Consider the following 21,995-nt stretch of genomic DNA (forward strand, 5'->3'; position numbering starts at 1 on the left):
TTTGCTCTAAAATGCAACAAATTTGTTCTGAAATAAGCACAAGGCTATAGCCTTGTGAACTTATCAAATTTTGTTCAAAAATGCATCAAATTTGCTCTGAAATAAGCACAACATTTTGCTCTGAAATATGCACAAGGCTATAGCCTTGTGAACTTATCAAATTTTGTTCAAAAATGCGTCAAATTTGCTTTGAAATAAGCACAAGGCTATAGCCTTGTGAACTTATTAAGTTTTGTTCAAAAATGCATCAAATTTGCTCTGAAATAAGCACAACATTTTGCTCTGAAATAAGCACAAGGCTATATAGCCTTGTGAACTTATCAAATTTTGTTCAAAAATGCATGAAATTTGCTCTGAAATAAGCACAAGGCTATAGCCTTGTGTACTTATCAAATTTTGCTCTAAAAATGCATCAAATTTGCACTGAAATAAGCACAAGGCTATAGCCTTGTGAACTTATCAAAGTTTGCTCTAAAATGCATCAAATTTGCTCTGAAATAAGCACAACATTTTGCTCTGAAATAAGCACAAGGCTATAGCCTTGTGAACTTATCAAATTTTGTTCAAAAATGCATGAAATTTGCTCTGAAATAAGCACAAGGCTATAGCCTTGTGTACTTATCAAATTTTGTTTAAAAATGCATCAAATTTGCACTGAAATAAGCACAAGGCTATAGCCTTGTGTACTTATCAAATTTTGCTCTAAAATGCAACAAATTTTCTCTGAAATAAGCACAAGGCTATAGCCTTGTGAACTTATCAAATTTTGTTCAAAAATGCATCAAATTTGCACTGAAATAAGCACAAGGCTATAGCCTTGTGAACTTATCAAATTTTGCTCTAAAATGCATCAAATTTGCACTGAAATAAGCACAAGGCTATAGCCTTGTGAACTTATCAAGTTTTGTTCAAAAATGCATCAAATTTGCACTGAAATAAGCACAAGGCTATATAGCCTTGTGAACTTATCAAATTTTGTTCAAAAATGCATCAAATTTGCTCTGAAATAAGTACAAGGCTATAGCCTTGTGAACTTATGAAATTTTGCTCTACAAAGCAACAAATTTGCTCTGAAATAAGCACAAGGCTATAGCCTTGTGAACTTATCAAATTTTGCTCTAAAATGCAACAAATTTGCTCTGAAATAAGCACAAGGCTATAGCCTTGTGAACTTATCGAATTTTGCTCTAAAATGCAACAAATTTGCTCTGAAATAAGCACAAGGCTATAGCCTTGTGTACTTATCAAATTTTGCTCTAAAATGCAACAAATTCGCTCTGAAATAAGCACAAGGCTATAGCCTTGTGAACTTATCAAATTTTGCTCTAAAATGCAAGACATTTGTTCTGAATTAAGCACAAGGCTATATAGCCTTGTGTACTTATCAAATTTTGCTCTAAAATGCAACAAATTTGCTTTGAAATAAGCACAAGGCTATGTGAACTTGTGAACTTATCAAGTTTTGTTCACAAATGCATCAAATTTGCTCTGAAATAGGCACAAGGCTATAGCCTTGTGAACTTATCAAATTTTGCTCTAAAAATGCATCAAATTTGCACTGAAATAAGCACAAGGCTATAGCCTTGTGAACTTATCAAATTTTGTTCAAAAATGCATCAAATTTGCTCTGAAATAAGCACAACATTTTGCTCTGAAATAAGCACAAGGCTATAGCCTTGTGAACTTATAAAATTTTGTTCAAAAATGCATCAAATTTGTTCTGAAATCCTTGTGAACTTCACAAATTTTGCTCAAAAACTGCTAAAAGACTATAAGCCTCATGCATCTATCAAATTTTGCATGAAAAATGCAACAAATGTTGTCCTAAAATACTATGAGACTATAGCCGTGTGAATTTATCAAATTTTGCTTTAAAATGCAACAAATGTGCTCTAAAATAAGCACAAGGCCTGGTGTACTTATTAAAATAATTATGCCTGAAAAATGCAACAAATTTTGCTCTAAAATGCTATGTGTACCTATCAAATTGTCTGAATTTGCAACAAATTTTGCTCGAAAATGCTATAATACTGTAATAGTCTTGAAAACAAAGCCATAAGCCTTGTGTACCTATTAAATTTTGTCCGACAAATTAAACAAATTTTGCTCTTAAAACGCGACAGGACTAGTACCTATCACATTTTGCCTGAATTTGCAACAAATTTTACTCGAAAATGCTATAATAACCTTGTTTACCTATCAAATTGTGCCTGAATTTGCAACAAATTGTTTCAAACACATTCTGGTACAAAGAAGCCAACAAATAATATTCTGGAAATTGGCACAGGTTAACCTCTCAGAGTATTTTTTTATACTCGTGTGAAGATGCAAACTCAAATCAAGCTCTGCTGTTAATTGCTCTACATCGATCTCATCACAGTGTAATGGCGACTGTGATGAGACCGACGTTAAAAGAGAGCCATTAGCTTAACAAGGTTGGCTACCCTCACGTGTGGTTACCCCTCTTTCTATGGACGAAAAGATCAAGCAAAGGATTCAAGGTGGGCTACAATAACAAGTACAGAGTCCACATTTTTAACGATCTGTTTACAATTCTAAACGGTTTTTACGCCGTCTATGTACTCACAACTACTCAGTAGGTATACTTGTGTTACCAAAGGTGACATCCAACAAGGTGAATTCCTGGCAAATTTCCTGAGCAAACTCTGAGGTGTCCAGCCATTGACTCCATGTTATTATAGCTCGCAGACAATAATTTGCATTTGGCGCAGTTCCGCCTACGTCATCGTGAACACATGCCGTACAGGGTGTATCCTTATCTACGGTCAAACTAGCCTTTTGTCGAGGCCTTCGTGGCTTGGACAGCTTCGTGGAGCCGCGGTCCCAAGCGACTGGAACGGGAGACCACAAACGCGATTGGCGAACAAATTTTCCAACTTGTTTGCGGTTCCGGTTGCTTACGTGTTTCTTTTTAAGCTTGACTATAAAAACAATGGACACTATTGGTAATTGTCAAAGGCTGGTCTTCTCACTTGGTGTATCTCAACATATGCATAAAATAACAAACCTGTGAAAATTTGAGCTCAATTGCTCGTCGAAGTTGCGAGATAACAATGAAAGAAAAAACACTCTTGTCACACGAAGTTGTGTGCTTTCAGATGCTTGTTCGAGACCTCAAATTCTAAATCTGAGGTCTCGAAATCAAATTTGTGGAAAATTACTTCTTTCTCGAAAACTACACGTTACTTCAGAGGGATCCGTTTCTCACAATGTTTTATACTATCAACCTCTCCCCATTACTCATTAATTACCATGTAAGGTTTTATGCTTATAATTATTTTGAGTAATTACCAATAGTGTCCACTGCCTTTAAGGTTAGCAAAATGTCAAACCAATCAGAAGCGACAGGTGTCATGGGGGTCCCATGTGTTGCTTTTAATTGTTTTAAATCTTTGTGAAGGTTCTCGAGGGGACATTTTAGTTAACAAAGTGTATGCAGTTTTCTCTCCTTTTTGATAATATCGACACCCATAATAACAGTGTTTTTAATCTACTCTTTTAAATCACAGAAATTCTACTAAAGTACTAGATACAAAAATACCAACTTAAAATTAAACAACATGTGATGACCATTATGAACATAACATTTCATTTACTTCATGGAACAAGATCTTGTGGTTTTTAAGCATTATTTTTTATTTAACCATAAATCATTCTTCAGAACACTGGTTTTTGTGGTGTAATTCGAGTGGGATTGTAGACAATAAATACACACACTGTGTAAAGGAGCTGCAAAAAAAAGCAGGTCATGTGACCTTTAACATAACTTAATGAAAATTATGATACTAAATATTTGTGAGGGAGTGTAACCAAGTTGGCCAAGCAAAACTATCACAGTTTCTACTCCACAAAAGAGGAAACCTAAAATCCAACAGACCTGATGCACCTACAAACCCCTCATTAGAGGTCCGTGTAAGTTCCCCTTGGACCAGGGTCATGTCCTTGCACTCCAATTGTTCCGCTCACCCTTGGTAGACATAATATCATTTCTACGCATCAAAATTCTTCCCTCAACCACCAGGTATTTTGTTTTCTTGGAATTTAAAGGCATGTGTGACATTATTTTTAATTACTCAAAATAACTGTTAGCATAAAACATAACTTGGTATCGAGCAATGGAAACATTGTGAGAAACAGCCCCCTCTGAAGTAACGTAGTTTTTTTATAAAGAAGTAATTTGTCGCTCAAACAATAAAAGACTTCAGCTGAAGCATTTTATAATGCATCTGAAAGCACACAAAGTTAAACAACAAGGGTGTTTTTTCTTTCTTATTCTCTTGCAACTTTGATAACCAATTTGAGGCCCAATTTTCACAGGTTTGTTATTCTATACATAGGTTGGGATACACCAAGTGAGAATACTGGTCTTTGACAATTTAAAAGAAACATGTCCAGTGCCTTTAAGACATTGGTAAAAACAAAATATTAAAAAAAGTCATACAGAATGAGTCCGTTCCACCAAGTACTCTTCAATTCACCCTTTGAAATGTTATTGATGAAATATCAATCTTCTAGCCTGCCCCTACACAATTCACTTAAAGACACACACTATTGGTAATTGTCAAAGACCAGTCTTCTCACTTGGTGTATCTCATGACATATGCATAAAATAACCAACCTGTGAAAATTTGAGCTCAATTGGTCGTCGAAGTTGCGAGATAATAATGATAGAAAAAACACCTTGTCACACGAAGTTGTGTGCTTTCAGATGCTTGATTTCTAGACCTCTAGTTCTAAATCTGAGGTCTCGAAATCAAATTCGTTGAAAATTACTTCTTTCTCGAAAACTACTCCACTTCAGAGAGAGCCGTTTCTCACAATGTTTTATACTACCAACCTCTCCCCATTACTTGTTACCAAGTAAGGTATTATGCTAATAAATATTTTGAGTAATTACAAATAGTGTCCACTGCCTTTAAGAACAGGCATACACAATTGCCACTAATTGTTCCAGTAAAATACATTGTCACAGAAACTGAACTTTTTGACCTGCATGGGGTCCACTTTTGTAGGGCTGCATACTAAAGCACAAAAATAGATAAGCAAAACAAAAGCATGCTTACCAGAATAAGTCTATACCAAAAGTATTTAGTCTGTAAACCTTTCTGGTAAGAATATTTATGTTGTGTTTTGTCACCATGAAATTGTGCTTGTGTGTATGATCTTTATAAGAACTGCATTAGCAGAAAACATTGCTTGACAATTTTCTGCTTAGCAAAATGAGCAGGATGGCACAACACCTATCAGATATTCTGGTAACCGAAATCCCACCCAAGCAAATTTTTTTCACAGAACTCGGGGAAAGTACTGAGTACAGTGCTACAAAAAACACACATCTGTGTACATGGGTAAAACTAAAATAAACATTGTTTATCCCCAATGCAAATTAAACATCTATTAAACCATTTGCAGTGTCTTCTGCTATTTAACATAGGATTCGAACTATCTCTAGCTACCAGGCAATCTCAGTGGTCTAGTTGGTATGACACTCGTCTAGAATTGGAACGGTCGTGGGTTGGAACCCACCCAAGTAATACGCCTGTTATGTTTAACTTAGTATAAGGGCACCTCTTTAAGGACAACTTCACTTTGTGCTGGAACATTTTCAAAGGCATCAAGTCAATTGTCTCTGTTGCCCTTTGCAAAGTATCAAGCCCCGGTTGTGGAGACTTGTTTATTGACCCAACTAACTATTTGTTATCATTTATCGAGTCTGGTGCAAGTTTTGAGGTTTTTTCCACAGCTTCAGAAGCAGTGGTGGCTGATGAGCATGCGGCCATACTTTGCTCTCTCAATTCCTCTGAACCCTGTAAAAGAAAAAAAGGAAAACAAGTTTCCTGTCAATATCCTTACAGAAATTTTGGAAAAACAAAACTCAAGTATTACGGGCATGTGATCAGAATGGGCAGTGGCCGACACACCCAATTACTTCAAGAAAAAAACACATTGCAGTTACCAGACCCAGGGGAAGACCAGGGAAACGATGGCTGGAAGACATCAAGCACTTCTGTGAATAGGCCGACATACCATCTGTGGCAACAGCAGGGTGGATTTCACAAAGAGTTAGGACTAGTCTTATCTCGATATAGGACCAGTTACTCGTCCTAACTTAGGACTATCCATGCAATTTGTATATCTCCTAGGACTAGTCCTAACTCTTTGTGAAATCGACCCCAGGACACCTAGCAAGGAACAGAGACCTATGGAGACTCTTAGTTGGGAAGCCATCTCTGGCACCTACCTCGGGAGGACGGCTGTGATGATGATGATGATGATGATGATGATGATGATGATTATTTGTTAATCGTCTTTTATAAAAGAATTTTATTATTTAAATATCAATACCTCTTTACATCTCTTCCTCAGAATCTTAACTTCCTGACGGAGAAGGTTAATCTCTTTTTGCGAGTCTACTGCAGCCCTACTCTGCATGTCATGTGTCATTGCTGAGACCATTGTGTTCTGGGCGGGTCGAATATCATTTCTCATTTTTATCTGGGAAAAAAACAAAACAAGAAAAAGATTTGTTTTCACCCTTGCAACGATGTGTATTAGGCACTTTGTAATTGGTACTTTCCTGAGTTCTGTGGAAAAAATCCACAAGCAAATTTGTGGATGCACAAACTTTACATTGCTAAAGCAAATACAGAAGTTTGTAATGGTAAAAACAAATTATAACGAACCACTTTTTTATCAACTTAAATCTAGTTTTTATTTCTTAATTGGACACAATTGGTAATTACTCAAAATAATTATTAGCATAAAACCTTACTTGGTAACAAGTACTGGGGAGTTGTTGATAGTAAAAAACATTGTGAGAAACTGCTCCCTCTGAAGTGAAATAGTTTTCGATAAAGAAGTAATTTTCCACGAATTTGATTTCAAGACCTCTAAATTAGATGTTGAGCACCTGAAAGCACACAACTTCGTGTGACAAGGGTATTTTTTCTTCCATATTATGGCGCAACTAGCTTAGACGACCAATTGAGTTCAAAATCTCACAGGTTTGTTATTTTATGCATTTGTTGAGATACACTAAGTGACAATAACCATGGGTGTCCAGTGTATTTAAAGGTAATTGCACCTTGTGTGTTTGCCTTTACCTTTGGTCCAAACACCACGCACAGTGTCAGTGTAGTTGCCAGCCAGATGAGGGTTGCGATTAATGCAAAGTGGATGTTTGGGTCTTCCAGGATGAAGGAGACTGGGGCACCGATGAAAGATAAAATCAGAATGTTGTAAACACAAATACCTGCAAGAATAAGAAGATAGAGTTCATTTCATTTGATTCATTTATTAATTTCAAAAGTAAAATGGAAAGTACAGAAAATAAGAACAATAAAGAAACTACAAACACATAGGAGAGACCAAAACAAAAAAGCAGCACCCCCTAAAGGATTTTAAAAATATGAGAACTATACATGCAATTAAAACTATTAAAGCTCATTTTGGGCATTACAAACATACAAATTTGGTAAAAGATAGATTAGATTAGATTTGATTTCTCTATTATGTCCGCACTAAACATACAAATAAATGTACTCCATTCCAGCAGGCCTCCCTCTACTTGCCACAAGGACATTTTAATATCCCTTTTTTTAATAAATATGTTTTCATAAATACCTCGGACAGCTGATAATAACCAGCTGGAGCCGTTTATTTTTACTTAATAACGCCTTTAACCAAAAAGGCATTTATGAATGGGAATAAAAGAGTAGTAACTCATTCTTAAACTGCCGTTTAAAACCTTGCAGGGTCGTTGCCGTGGGATAAAGGCCCTTGCTTTCGGCCTATGAGAGGCAAGGCCATTTTCATTTTGCAAAAGGACATCTTACTGTAAAGATGCTGGCAGATTATATCAAAGACTGTGTGAGAAACAGTGTTATTCTGGACTCAACTCTATCGGGTGTATTTTATTTAGGACTCGTGACATGTTTCAAGCTTTACATGTTATGACAAGGGCGCCACCTTTTGACGATTGTTGTACATAAGAATAGGTTGGGTATGTTCAACTTACCAATGTATTTGGAGTCATTGAGTGCCGGGATGGATACTTTTCTGGTCTCCCAGGCTAGGAAAGCTCCAAATACTAGAAGTAAACCATTGATGACGTAAAAGGCCCCAATCCAGTAGATCAGATTGGCTGACTGGCACATCGTGTGGATTGGTGTGTAAGCAATGTCATCATTTTCTTCATCAAACTTTCAAACAAAAAAAAAACATTATGAACAAATGATGACCATAAAGGCACTGGACACAAGTGGTAAATACTTTTAATTGTTAGCTTAAAAAAATTGTGCCACCCAAAAAACAGAACACCAATAGTGAAGTTTCTTACACCAGTGTTGCTCTTCAAAACGATTTGATATAAAAGTATGAATAAAAAGTACTTGGTTGGTGGCTTTCGAGTCAGTTACTTATAAGAAAACTTTTTTTTATTCCAGACTTGTGCCGTATTGGCTTTTTGTATTGGTTTGCTCTTTCTGTCTTTTGTTTCTACTTTTTTGATGTGCCGAATAAAAAAATAATAGAAATAACAATATTATGCAACTCAATCTTCCCCATTTAACTTATAAAACTCTCACCACTTTTTCCCCAAGCCGTTTCTCTGCAGTCACTGGATCAAATATTTCCCACAAGATCAAGATGACAACATCTAGAAGGACAAGTGTAGCGACTGAGGTCATTAACCGTGCATCTTTCAAGACCTACCAGAAAAGAAAGAAAAAAGGTCAAAGTATAAAGATTTTTCATCATCAAATCCAGGGAACTTTAACACTGTTCTGACTTTGACTCCCAGCATCAACTTGGCTCAATTTCAAAGAGCTGCTGAAAGGGCGATTTTGTGCCTACCATACGATCTCCATTTCAAGGCGCTGATAACAGTAAGCACACGAAAAGGCATGCTAATGTTCAGAACAAAAAAGTGCTTACTGTTGGGCAGCGAGCCAACTTTTACTTAGATTTTATAAAAAGTTGTTTACCTAAAAAAGCCATTTGAGGATTATTACTCGGTATAATGAATGATGCATGCATTTGAAGTCCAAATACATAGAGACTAAACAACTTATGACTTTTGAGTTAAAGGCAGTGGACACTATTGGTAATTACTAAAAATAATTATTGGCATAAAACCTTTCTTGGTAAAGAATAATGGGGAAAGGTTGATGGTATAAAACATTGTGAGAAACGGCTCCCTCTGAAGTGACGTAGTTTTTGAGAAAGAAGTAATTTTCAACGAATTTGATTTCGAGAACTCAAGTTTAGAATTCGAGGTCTCGAAATCAACCATATAAAAGCACACAACTTTGTGCGACAAGGGTGTTTGTTTACTTCATTCATATCTCGCAACTTCGACGACCATTTGAGCTCAAACTTTCACAGGTTTGATCTTTTATGCATATATTTAGATACACCAAGTGAGAAGACTAGTCTTTGACAATTACCAATAGTGTCCACTGTCTTTAAAGGCCACTTCATGACCTCTGCAACGTAATGACATTATAATGCTGCGCAGACGATATAATGAGATCACTTCTACTATGTTAAGGAGTGAGAATCCCAGAATAGAACTTTGTAGTTTGCTTCCCCATCAGTGGTGCCCATGAGTCTCACTACCATTTCATTGTGGTTTGAATGGATGAATCGAAAGCTGATCCAAGCAGTTGTATTACCCTCATAGTCCGGATGTGTTTAACATTACCGTTTTCATGGCCGTTTTGTTGGTGAATATTTTATGCACTCTCCAGGTCTTGCTGAACATGGAACCGAAGGCTAAGGAAAACCCAATGGAGAGACACCATGTCTTGGCCTAAAGAAGAGAGAAGTGGGCTTATTTAGAGGCTTCAGAGGATCCAGTGTAGAGTCAATCAACGATCTGATTGGTTCTCCTGAATATGGGAATAAAAGGGTAGCGACGAGTTCTTAACAGCCGTTTAAAACCGGCAGGGTCGTTGCCGTGTGATAATGGCCCGAGCTGAAGGCGAGAGCCTTTATCACACAACAATGACCCTGCAAGGTTGTAAATGGACGTTTAAGGACGAGTCACTACTCTTTTATTCCCATTCATACTTGCCATTTTTTCTTTTCTTTTTTCAACGTTTAAAAAATACAATTATAGACACAATTGAAAATTTGAGTTTTGAAAAAGTAAAAATTCAACAACTTTGTGAAGAATCTGTTTGATGCGCGCCCGCTTAGAAATAGATTGCGCGCTGTACTAATTGCTATGAATTGTGTTCCGCATGCTAATCTTATGCGCGTGCGCCAGACATGCGGAAGCCAGCCAGTTATAAACAGCTCCAGCTGGTCATTATCAACCGTTTAATCACCCCCACGTGACGCGCTCTCCACCAATAAGAGTAGAGAAGTTGTCTGGGGTATTTATGAATGCATCTTTTTAGTATTTTTTCTGTTCTGTCTTTGTTAAATATCGTACCTACTCTCACTATACTCATGTTTAAGTCCCATTTGTGTTTTTGTTTGTCTGTGGGCATGCCTACCACAAGTTTTGGCTTTTCTGGTTATGCCCCCATTTCCAATTCTCCTCAATACTGTTTTTTGTTTTTGTTACTTTGATTAATCTGTTAGAATGGAAATAAATGTCTTAAAATGAAACAAATGAATAGCTCTTTGAATATCTACCTTGCACATGCCAATGAATACCTCCTCCGAGGCGATGCCTGTGTCTACCCCTAGTAGAACAATGGAGATATAAGCCATCATTCCACCAACCAGCATTAGGTTGTTGATGTTTGGACTTGACATCTTTATCACACTAAATAAAAAACAGGTGTAATAATAATAATAAATAAAATTTGAAAAGGGATAAATTTGATAAGAGACCTCTACATTAAGTTTGTAAAAGATTTTAAAAGTTTTGTTTTAATGCCTCTCGTCTTACCGCATCTTTCTGAAGTAGACGTTGAATGCTAGAAAGCAGCTAGCCAAGATTATTCCCAACACTGCAAAGGCGGTGCCAGTTATAAACACTGGGAAATGTATAGTGCGATAATCATCCTTTGCTATTATGAAGTCAATAGGGGGCGCTCCACCTGTTAAAGATAAAACAAGCATTTTTAACTTCACAGTGTAGTGACAGAACGTCCAAGATTGGGAAGGCTTGATGGCGCAAAAATTTGTGTAAATACAGATACAATTCTTTATAAGAAAAAACTATAGTAGGCGCTAGTAGTAAGTTTGTGCCTTCAACCGTGTCTAAAACTCTTTACGGAAAGAGGGTTGGTTTTGAGAAACGGTGTGATATGGTTGGCTTGTGCGTAAAGCGCTCAACTCTCACCAGGTGACCTCGGTTCGATTCCCGGCCAGGGCCATATGTGAGTCGAGTTGTGTGTTGATTCTCTGCTGTGCCACAAGGGTTTTCCAGACTATCCGGTTTTCCTCCCGCGGGAAAAGTCAAAAACTGGGTTGATGTGGCTGGCAGCCAAAGGCGCCCTTGCATGCCTGCTGCTCGAACATGTTGTAGCCGCGTCCTTCGCAATTCAGCTCTTAACTGTGAGTAAGGATGATTAGCCCCCTAAATTATAGTTATTATTATATTGGCATTTCGATTTAGCCTTTTAAATGCAGCTGCGATTGGAACATGAAAGGTTTTAATTAGGCAATATCTCATAAATTAATAAAAACTACAAATAAATGAATTGAGTTTACCTTTCCAGATTATTGGTTGGTATCCATCCCAGATGATGTCTTCTCCAGATCCGATGGTTGGGTCTAGTAGACCGATGGGTACACGTTTACCAGCTGTATTGGATAGCAACAATTATAACACCCCTTACCATCATTCTGCCTTTTCATTGGTTTAGAGCGCGTCACTTGATATGTCTTAGTTTTACTTGACGACGGTTGGTGATAGTGCATCGGTTTGCCGTGCGCTAGTCCGAAGACTAGCACACATCGTGCAGTACCCAGATGTCCGTTGCGTGTACGAGGATGATAAGTTAATAGTCTAACCATTTCGGATTACATGACACTACATGCAGCACAGTAAAAGTTTTCGCAGTCTGTATTCGCGTCATCCGTGGATTGTAGCATTCAGGTCTGTAACTTAATAGTACAGTATTTAGAAATGTTTGGGGTATAAAACAAATATTGACTGCTTGTACTCGTGCAATGGTTAAAAACTAAGACTCCCTCTGTGATCCCCCGAGCGTGCTATTTTCCCTCGGCTTTGCCTCGGGAAAATAGAATGCTCCGGGGATCACCTCGGGAGTCATAGTTTTAACCATAGCACTCGAAGCAGTCAATATTTGTATACTATGACATTCACAATGGAAATGTCTACCACCACAAATTGCCTACAAGCTCTGCTTCTACAATGGATCTCTCTGCGGTATCATATATATCTTGATGTATCTTTTTGTATTCTTTAAACTGACTGTTCTTGAGTGATAATGTGTTTTATTTGACACTGTGGAAAATAAAATGAACTTTAAAAGTAGAAGAAAAGCATCTCGGGGGTCTTGTGTGAGGCAAGTGCCACCACTGTCTCAAACTGCTGTTTTTTTTAAAGGCATTTACAGTCATTGGACACTTTCGGTAAACAGTAATTATCCAAAGGCCCACACTTCGTGTATCACAAGTTACAAACCTGTGAAAATTTAGGCTCATCACCGTTCATCGGAGTCGGGAGAAAATACCGGGGAAAACCCACCCTTGTTTCCGCACGTTTCGCCGTGTCATGACATGTGTTTAAAATAAATCCACAATTCTCGACAACGAGATTTGATAATTGTTTTGTATTTTCTCGAAAAGTAAAGCATTTCATGGAATAATATTTCAAGAGAAGTCTTTCACCATTACCTTCTGTAAACCCTGTCAGTTATTTGAAAATCTGTGAACTTTTTTTTTTCTTTCTGTGCCGAAAGTGTATAATGGCTTTAAAGGCAGTGGACACTAATGGTTATTACTCAAAATAGTTATTAGCATAAAACCTTCCTTGGTAACGAGTAATGGGGAGAGGTTGATGGTGAGAATTTTCGAGAATGAAGTAATTTTCCACATATTTGATTTCCAGACCTCAGAATTGGATTTTGAGGTCTCAAAATCAAATTTGTGGAAAATTACTTCTTTCTCTAAAACTACGTCACTTCAGAGGGAGCCGTTTCTCACAATGTTTTATACTGTCATCTTCTCCCTATTACTCGTTACCAGGTAAGGTTTTATGCAGATAATTATTTTGAGAAATTACCAATAGTGTCCACTGCCTTTAAAACCAAAATAGTTATACCTTGTAGTTGTCGAAGCAGAAGAAGGCCAAGCCTGTCCCCGGATGAGGTGAATTTTACAGGTCCCTGAAAATAGAACCATTTTTTAATCATTTTCATTAAGCATAACACAAAGGGACACTACAAAATATAGCGGGAAAACCAAGGACAATAATATGCCATGGCACATGCCTGGGGAAAAAAATTGTGCAAAGAACATAGCAGTACGTATACAAGTACATGTATTGTAGCGTAACTGCCTGAGCCACCCAAGGTTGGAAAACCATGGAAAGCCACAAATGAAAACCAAAAACAGAGAGCCACAGCAACAAAAACTAGAGGTACATGTACAGTTTTTGTTTACTACAAAAACAAGGTGTTCGTGGTGAGTGAGTGAATGAATTGGTGACAACATTTTACCTCAACAATCCAATGACTGGTTAAGGAGTTATGATTTTTTTACAAATTAAACACCAACTTCCGGTTTGCATCGGATAATAGGTCAAATAGGGGTTACTTTTTATGTAGCGCGTGATAAGTTTATTAAGACCTTTTAAATGATGGATGGGTTGTAAAAATCCAATATTTGGTTTAGAAGTTATGATTTTTTCAAATATAAAGTTTCAACTTCCGTTTTGAACCGGAAGGTACTGTCAAATGAGGTCACACTTGGTAGCGTTGGTGATGTCTTTTGAGTTCTTTCTTTTGACGTATAGATGATAAAAAGCAAATCATGTGGTTAAGGATTGTTTTATTTTTCAAACATTATATATCAATTTCCAACTTTAACTGGAAGTCAAGGTCAAACAGGGTCGCATATTGTATAGCACGTGATAAGTCTATTAAGACCTTTCAGATGATGCATAGATTGAAAAAATCCAATGTATGGTTCAGATGTTATGATTTTTTTCAAATATAAAATTTAAACATCCAGTTTGAACCGGAAGACAATTTTTTTCAGGTCACAAATTATAGTGTTAGTAATGTTTTTCAAAGCCTTATCACGACGTTCAGATAATAAACAACTAATTTCTGGTTCTGGAGTAATATTTTTTCAAATAATTAACTGCATCTTCCTGTTTAACTGGAGGTCAAGGTTTAATAGTCAATTTTGTGTATCGTTTCTTAAGTTGTTACATACCTACCCAATGACGTATAAATATATAAAAAATCAAATGTGTGGTTGTGAAATTATTTTTCTTTTACCAATTATTTTCAACCTCTGGTTTGAACAAGAAGCCAAGTTAAAACTGATTTCATTTGTGTAGATCCTGACTAGTTCATTAAAACCTTTCAGCTGATGTATGACTTGTAAACATTTTATAATTATGTGATGGACTATCTGAAGGTGTATAATGTATCTTATAACATCAATGCATATGTATTCCTACTTGTTGTTTTGGTGCAAGACGTTGTTCATTATTACTCAACTATTGCGATTCACCGCGATTCACTCAGCGCTCGATGTTACTAAAAACGTTACAGCGCCCTCTTTCGCTGGACTAAAGAGAGCACTTTTGGGAATTCCCCCAAAAAACTCGGCGCTTGCACTGCATAGCGTACATAGCGTGCGTTGTTGATCAAAATGGGATAAACGCGTGGGTCAACAGGTGCTTTGATGTCCCTTTTCGACTGATGTAAAGGTCCAAATTTTTTTATTTCTGTGCAAAAGATTGAGCGGGATTGCTGTTTTACAATCTGAAACAAAAATTACGTTGAAATGATAAGTAGTTTTAAAAACATGAATACGATAAGATTTTATGAAATTTTCAACTTTCGTTTTGCACTAGAAGTATTAAAAATATTTTACGTGTTCTGTGAAGCATTTGTCCAACTTTTAATGATCTATCCGATGATGTGTAGATTGTCAAAATCCGAATCATAGTTTTTGAGTTATGATTTTTACAAATATTAAACTTTGATCTAACATAATTCAATTCCCGATGACGTCATAATGACGTAATTAAGTATGTCTTGTCTTGATACTGAGGTTCAACTATCTGTTGAGTTTCAACATTCCATTCAATCTCAATCTTGAGTTATTCCGTAGAAAAGCTCGAAAGTTGTTTTTTTTACGAAAAAAACCCGAAGGTGAACTTCGACCCAGGGTAACGACCCGGATGCTAAGGTCGTACGATTTTGGCGTTAACTTTTCAAATGTTGCCCCAGTCTTGGTCTATCAGATGCGAAAACTTTGAACATCATAGCTTTCATATTCGTTGAGATACGAAAATGGTCCCTTTTCAACTTTAAAAACCTTGTAATTTGACACCTAATAACGTCATCATGACGTAATGAAAACTGTGCCGTCTTCGTATTGAGGTTCAATTGAGTTTGGCTTGAATCTTGAGTTATGCTGTAGAGAAGAGTTGACGGTGAAGAAGAAGAAGATGGAGAAGAAAAAAAACCGGAACAAAAACAATAGGTGTTCGTGCTGAAATGCACGAACACCTAATAAAACAATTTGCAGGACAAAAATAAGTAAATGATACAGAAAGGACTACTGTTTTAGAGCACATTTTTCATTTTGGGTCAAACTTTTGTGGGTAATTTTATGGCGTCAAATGATATTTTATGTGTGCATAACCTGCAAATTAGCCATAGTTCGAGATATATTGAGAATTTTGTGAAGTCAAGTTTGGGTCAAAATTTGAAGAAAAAAAAACCCTTTATGCTGGCATGGTGAAATTCTCAGATATAGGGTCCAATTTTGGAGGATTATTTTAAAGTTTCAAATAATACAGAATGAACTTATGAAGACAATTTCCTTCTTCCTTACAAGTGCTGCTTTATTAGCCAACTTTTACACAACTTGAGAATTTTGTGAGTTGAGTTTTTGGTCCAGATCTCACAGAAAAACTGCAATTAAGTGACATAATATTATGCAAAATGGTGCTCTTTGTTGTGTTTTTGTCTGATGATTTTGATCCAATTTCCCTCCATTAGGCAACCATCGTGAAGGAAACCAACATGAAACTTACCGAGACGCCTTCAAATGTCAAGTTTCTTAGGATCTGAAAGAATATCTTCACAGTACCACTGTCGTATGAGAAGTCCTTCAGAGTCAATGGAGGATCTGAAATTAACAACACAGGACAGGTTTGGTAATTACTCAAAATATATATTAGCATAAAAAGTTACCTAGTAACAAGCAATGGAGAGATGTTGATAGTATAAAACATTGTGACTTTTATTGTATCTTTCTTGATAATTTGACCTTATGTATCAGCCTTAAGGGGTTTGAGTTTTTGGTGCAGAATCAACAAAATGTACCATACCGCCATGGTCAAAAATGTTTACTTTGGGTAAAACCGGGTACAAATTTCTATGTGGAATATTTTCAAATGAAAGTTTCTGATGTAAGACAATGTTTTTGTGCTCACTAGGTTAATTAGCCTTAGCCTTTAGTAGACAAAAATTCATCTTTATAATGACCCTACTTTAAAGGCAGTGGACACTATTGGTAATTACTCAAAATAATTATTAGCATAAAACCTTACTTGGTAACGACTAACAATGTGAGAAACAGCTCCCTCTGAAGTAACGTAGTTTTCGAGAAAGAAGTAAATTTCCATGGATTTAATTTCGAGACCTCAGATTTAGAATTTGAGGTCTCGCAATCAAGCACTTGAAAGCACACAACTTCATGTGACAATGGTGTTTTATTTTTCTTTCATCTCGCAACTTCGATGACCGATTGAGCTCAAATTTTCACAGGTTCATTATTTTATGCATACGTTGTGATACACCAAGTGAGAAGACTGGTCTTTGACAATTACCAAATGTGTCCAGTGTCTTTAAAACCAGATTGCCACAGTCTGAATAATCTATTAGCATACCTAATTCTTGTAGGCGAGCTTGGGCTCGATGTAGAGTTAGTGCTGCTGCCCATACAGTGTCATAACCCAGAGTCATATGTGTGTGACCAGATAGCGATTCCACATCATCAGTTCCTGCAATCTCTTTGAACTTCTGCAGGAAACCACTGGTTGTCTTAAAGTAAAATTGGAAAATTGGAAAAAAAGTTACAAGCTTAAAGGCACTGGACACTATTGGTAATTACTCAAAATAATTGTTAGCATAAAACCTTACTTGGCAACAAGCAATGGAGAGCTGTTGATAATATACAACATTGTGAATAGAGGCTCACTCTGAGGTAACGTAGTTTTTGAGAAAGAGTTAATTTCTCACTCAAATTATAAATGACTTCAGCTGAAGCATTTAAATGCATTTGACGGCAAACAAAGTAATGGAACAATGGTGTTTTTTCTTCCATTATTCTCTTGCAAAATCGATGACCAATTGAGCTGAAGTTTTCACAGGTTTGTTATTTTGTGCATATGTTGAGATACATACACCAAGTGAGAATACGGGTCTTTGACAATTACCAATAGTGTCCTGTGCCTTTCACTAGGCAGTTTTCATCAATCTGGGCCCAATGTTGTACCATTAAATTGTGTGCTGATGATCTTTAAAGGCAGGCATGTGGATACTATTGGTAATTACTCAAAATAATTATAGCATAAAACCTTACTTGGTAACGAGTAACAGGGAGCTGCTGATAGTATAAAACATTGTGAGAAACGGCACCCTCTCTGAAGTAATGCAGTTTTCAAGAGAGAAGTAATTTTCCACGAATTTGATTTCAAGACCTCAGATTTAGAATTTGAGGTCTCGAAATCAAGCACCTGAAAGCACACAACTTCATGTGACAAGGGTGTTTTTTCTTTCATTGTTATCTCCCAACTTCGATGACCAATTTAAGCTCAAATATTTACAGGTTTGTTATTGTATGCACATGTTGAGACACACAAAGTGAGAAGACTACTCTTTGACAATTACCAATGGTGTCCAGTCTCTTTAAAAACCCATAAAAACACATGCTTCACAGCTGTTTTGCTAACATTCGGCCTTCCATGCCAACCAGTGCAGTTTGTTTATCAGCAAGAGAAATGTCTATAGGTCTACATTTCACTTACACCAGGTTAAAACTTAAGCGCAAGTTCTAAACTTAAAGACATGGACACCTTTAATAAGTGTCAAAGACCAGTATTATCACTTGGTCTATCTCAACATATGCACAAAATAACAAACCTGTGAAAATTCAAACTCAGTTGGTTGTCTAAGTTGCAAGATAACCATAGAAGAAAAAACACCCTTGTCACACGAAGTTGTGTGCTTTCAGATGCTTGATTTTGGGACCTCAAATTCTAATTCTGAGGTCTCAAAATCAAATCCAAATATTTCAGTGGAAAATTACAATGTGTTATACTATCAACAGCTCTCGAGCAAGCAAGTTTTTATGCTAACAATTATTTTGAGTAGTTACCAATAGTGTAGATGGCCTTTAAGCGCACGTTCCTATTCTAAAGCGCAACTTCTTAAATTAAAGGGCGTGGGTACTTTTTGTATGGCACAAAACATAAACGTCCACAGATTTACATTAAATTTCACGATTTAAAGACAAGGAAGAAATTAAGCTTCCTTTAAAATATTAGTTGCTGAGGTAAACCGGATTTATGAGACTCTCCTGAAAACATTGCTCTGTGATTTTCAGTTGATTAGATACATCTTCATTCACAGTGAGTAGGGACGTCCAGGCCAAAAACTTGATCTTCAAAAAGAACATCAAGACCCTTTAAGACGCCATCGCCTGCTCTTTTATTCACTTACCAGACCGGATAGTGAGGGTCTTCTGTTGGTATCTGACGGCATGGTGTCCAGATATATCATGAAGTAGTTAGCAGTGGCTAGATCCATCTCAGTCACTGAGCAATCAATACTGTCATCTCGTTGCCTCCACCACTCGGTTTCAAACCAACCTGAAAGCCATTGAAAGAATACATACTTTAAAGGAACGTAAACAGAATTGGTAAGAAACAAAATCGTGAAGATCACAGATTTACATAAAACTTACATGGTTTAATGATGATGATAGTTGAAAACATCCCTTGAAATATTTCTGCCTGAAATGTGAAATTTGATGAGAAATAGATAATTTATGTTTGCAAATGGAGTTTATTGCTCAGTGAGCGTTTTATTAATTTTTTTTATTTTGCATCGATGTCATGCAAACCGTGTAATTGGTTTTTCACTATTTTCTCGTGACCCAGGTGGTCGATCGATCTCGAACTTCTCCAGGTTTGTCAGTTTATGTATGTGGTGGATAACATTAAGAGCTTACACTGTCAGCAACTGTTTTGTTAGCAAAACCAATTCTGTAATGTTCCTTTCAGAGAAAGACTCTGCTGGGGTTGAAACGTCAAGCCATGAACTGTTTGTTGCATTTATACCATAGGTCCTTTTGGTTGGTCAGCTGTTTGCAACAGCTAATTCTATTTTCGCATACATAAATATTGTCGGTTTTTGGTCAACATCGATTGCCTTAGTGTTTCAACTTCTAAAGTTGGCCCCATGTCTGCACTACATCAGCATAATTGATGGTTCCTGATATTGGGCCAATGTTGGCTCTAGGTCAGCAGAATCACATGGGTTTTGCATTGGTGATCAATGTTAGGACATTTGATACAGATTATTAGTTTATACACACCTGGCAAAATCCAGACATATTTTGCACCAAACATCTGCTGATGGTAGGCTGCACAGAAGACTCTTCTTGCCATCTGGCTGTAGAAACCACCAACTATAATGCGAGCTTCCAGTTCCTGTGATTTGTTAATAAACAAGATGCAAAAAGACTTCCCATTTCAGAACAGTAATTATTAACAACAAGTTCTTATATAAAAACGCTTTACTTAGTGCCCTGGTCATTGGGCCAATAACATTCCTTTAATCTTTCTCAGCTCCCTGGGGGTATACAGCCAGGGATGACATGGGGCTCAAACACAATACCAACCTCTACCCTCGTATGCCCCTGGGTAAAGAGAAGCAATTATTGTAAAGCATCTTGCTCAACAACACACTCAGATGACTTACAGGCACTGGAAACTATTCATAACTACTCAAAACAATTGTTAGCATATAAGCTTACTTGGGAACGAGCAACGGAGAGCTGTTCGTAGTAATAAAACTTTGCGAGAAGTGGCTACCTCCAAAGTAACATAGTTTTTGAGAAAGAAGTAATTTCTCTATATGGAAAGGTTTGCGGTAACACCATGTAATGACTATCTCTAATGAGTTAGGGGTGGTTCTGAAAAGAACCGTTGGTTTCAACTCGACGTTTCGAACAGTATGCTCTGATCATCTTCTGGAGAAAGCAAAATAATTGTTCACTAAAATATTTGAATTGAATTTGAGACCCCAGCTGAGGTCTCGCATTCAAGGCATCTGAAAGCACACAACTTGTGCGACAAGGGTGTTTTTTTCCACTATGGCTCAAATCTTTGACAACCAATTGAGTTCAAATTTATACAGGTTTGTAATTTTATGATTATTATGTTGAGATACAACAAGACTGGTCTTGGACAATTACCAAAGGTGTCCATACCTTTAGTTCTATCAAACATAAACCGAAAATAGAACACATGAAAATAAGAGTGAACATTTTCTTGACAGGAAGAAATATAGTTAAACAAAATAGAGGTATTGTGACTGGTTACCTTGATGTTTGCCACCTGGGCAGTAGGATTATCAACAAAGCTTTCTGCTGCAATGATGTCAATTCCTCTTTGTTTAGCATCCCAGTGAAAGTCAGCCATGGACTATAAAACACAAATAGAAAAGTACTTGTTAAATTAGAAACAAGTGTTTAGATTTTATGGATGATAAAGGAACATTACAGAACTGGTTTTGGCTTTAACAAAACAGTTGCTGGCAGTTTATGTAATCCACCATTGGATAAACTGACAAACCTGTAGAAGTTTGAGATCGATCGGCCATCTGGGTCCAGAAAAAATAGTGAAAAACCGATTACACAATTTTTGCATGACATAGATTATAAAATAAATTGAATAAAACGCTCACTGAGCAGTAAACTCCAAAAAGAAAATAAGTAATATTTATTTCTCATCATAATATGACATTTCAGACAGAAATATTTGCAAGGGATGTTTTTTACTATCATCATCATTAGATGGTGTCGGTTTTCTGTAAATCTGTGATCTTACCAATTCTGTAATGTTCCTTTAAATTTGCATCAGGAAAAGATTTAAGCACAATACTCAGTAATTACCCCAAGTTTTGTGAAAAAAAATCACACACTTGTTACTCAGGTGGGATTTAAGCCCATGACCATGGCACTTCTAGAGCAGACTGCCTCTAGCTACTGGGCAATCTTCGTGGTCTAGTTGGTAACACATCTTGGTCTTGGTTTTGAATCCCACCCAAGTAATGCTTGCATATAGTACTTAACCCACATCAGGGTAAAGGTAAAAACTACATTCATAAATACCTCAGACAGTTTCGCTATTCCTATTGGTGGAGAGCGCGTCACGTGGGTGTGTATAAACCTTTGTTTAAGACCAGTCAAAGGTGTTGAAACACGGGCGTGACACGCGAGCTTGTACCTGTTCGTATAAGACAGTTTCTTCATTCCTATTGGTCGAGAGCAACGGCTGAAACAGTTGTGCCACATCCCGCAATCAGCGCGACGCGCACAGCATTCCCTTATAAGGAGTTGTTTACCCGAGGGCTGCGGATTAAACCACTAGTTGAAAACCTCTTCACCACACATTGATTCCCATAGTAACATTTCACTAATCATTAAAGGGAAAGTATACACTTGGTTTCTGGAACCGTTTGAATATTTATTCCAATAAATTCGGTTATCGTATCGTTCTGTATCTGCAT

The 21,995-nt window shown here is 36.9% G+C and overlaps 1 protein-coding gene across 1 annotated transcript in view; it reads right to left on the reverse strand.

Annotated features, from left to right (window-relative positions):
• Window positions 1-4,869: 4,869 nt before the first annotated feature.
• The window catches only part of LOC117306664 (gamma-aminobutyric acid type B receptor subunit 1-like), a 28,874-nt gene continuing 11,748 nt past the window's right edge, over window positions 4,870-21,995 (reverse strand). The window contains exons 4-18 of the mRNA XM_033791150.1: window positions 20,807-20,908; window positions 19,798-19,912; window positions 18,921-19,069; window positions 17,087-17,240; window positions 16,229-16,323; window positions 13,271-13,334; window positions 11,692-11,784; window positions 10,925-11,075; window positions 10,666-10,798; window positions 9,725-9,832; window positions 8,607-8,729; window positions 8,039-8,222; window positions 7,125-7,273; window positions 6,367-6,516; window positions 4,870-5,828 (exon numbers count right to left, since the gene is read on the reverse strand). Of these exons, the coding sequence (XP_033647041.1) occupies window positions 5,712-5,828; window positions 6,367-6,516; window positions 7,125-7,273; window positions 8,039-8,222; window positions 8,607-8,729; window positions 9,725-9,832; window positions 10,666-10,798; window positions 10,925-11,075; window positions 11,692-11,784; window positions 13,271-13,334; window positions 16,229-16,323; window positions 17,087-17,240; window positions 18,921-19,069; window positions 19,798-19,912; window positions 20,807-20,908 (1,887 nt within the window). The 3' untranslated portion in view covers window positions 4,870-5,711. The remainder of the gene's footprint in view (window positions 5,829-6,366; window positions 6,517-7,124; window positions 7,274-8,038; window positions 8,223-8,606; window positions 8,730-9,724; window positions 9,833-10,665; window positions 10,799-10,924; window positions 11,076-11,691; window positions 11,785-13,270; window positions 13,335-16,228; window positions 16,324-17,086; window positions 17,241-18,920; window positions 19,070-19,797; window positions 19,913-20,806; window positions 20,909-21,995) is intronic.

This window comes from Asterias rubens, unplaced genomic scaffold (assembly GCF_902459465.1).
Source record: "Asterias rubens unplaced genomic scaffold, eAstRub1.3, whole genome shotgun sequence".
Taxonomy (NCBI): Eukaryota; Metazoa; Echinodermata; class Asteroidea; order Forcipulatida; family Asteriidae; genus Asterias; species Asterias rubens.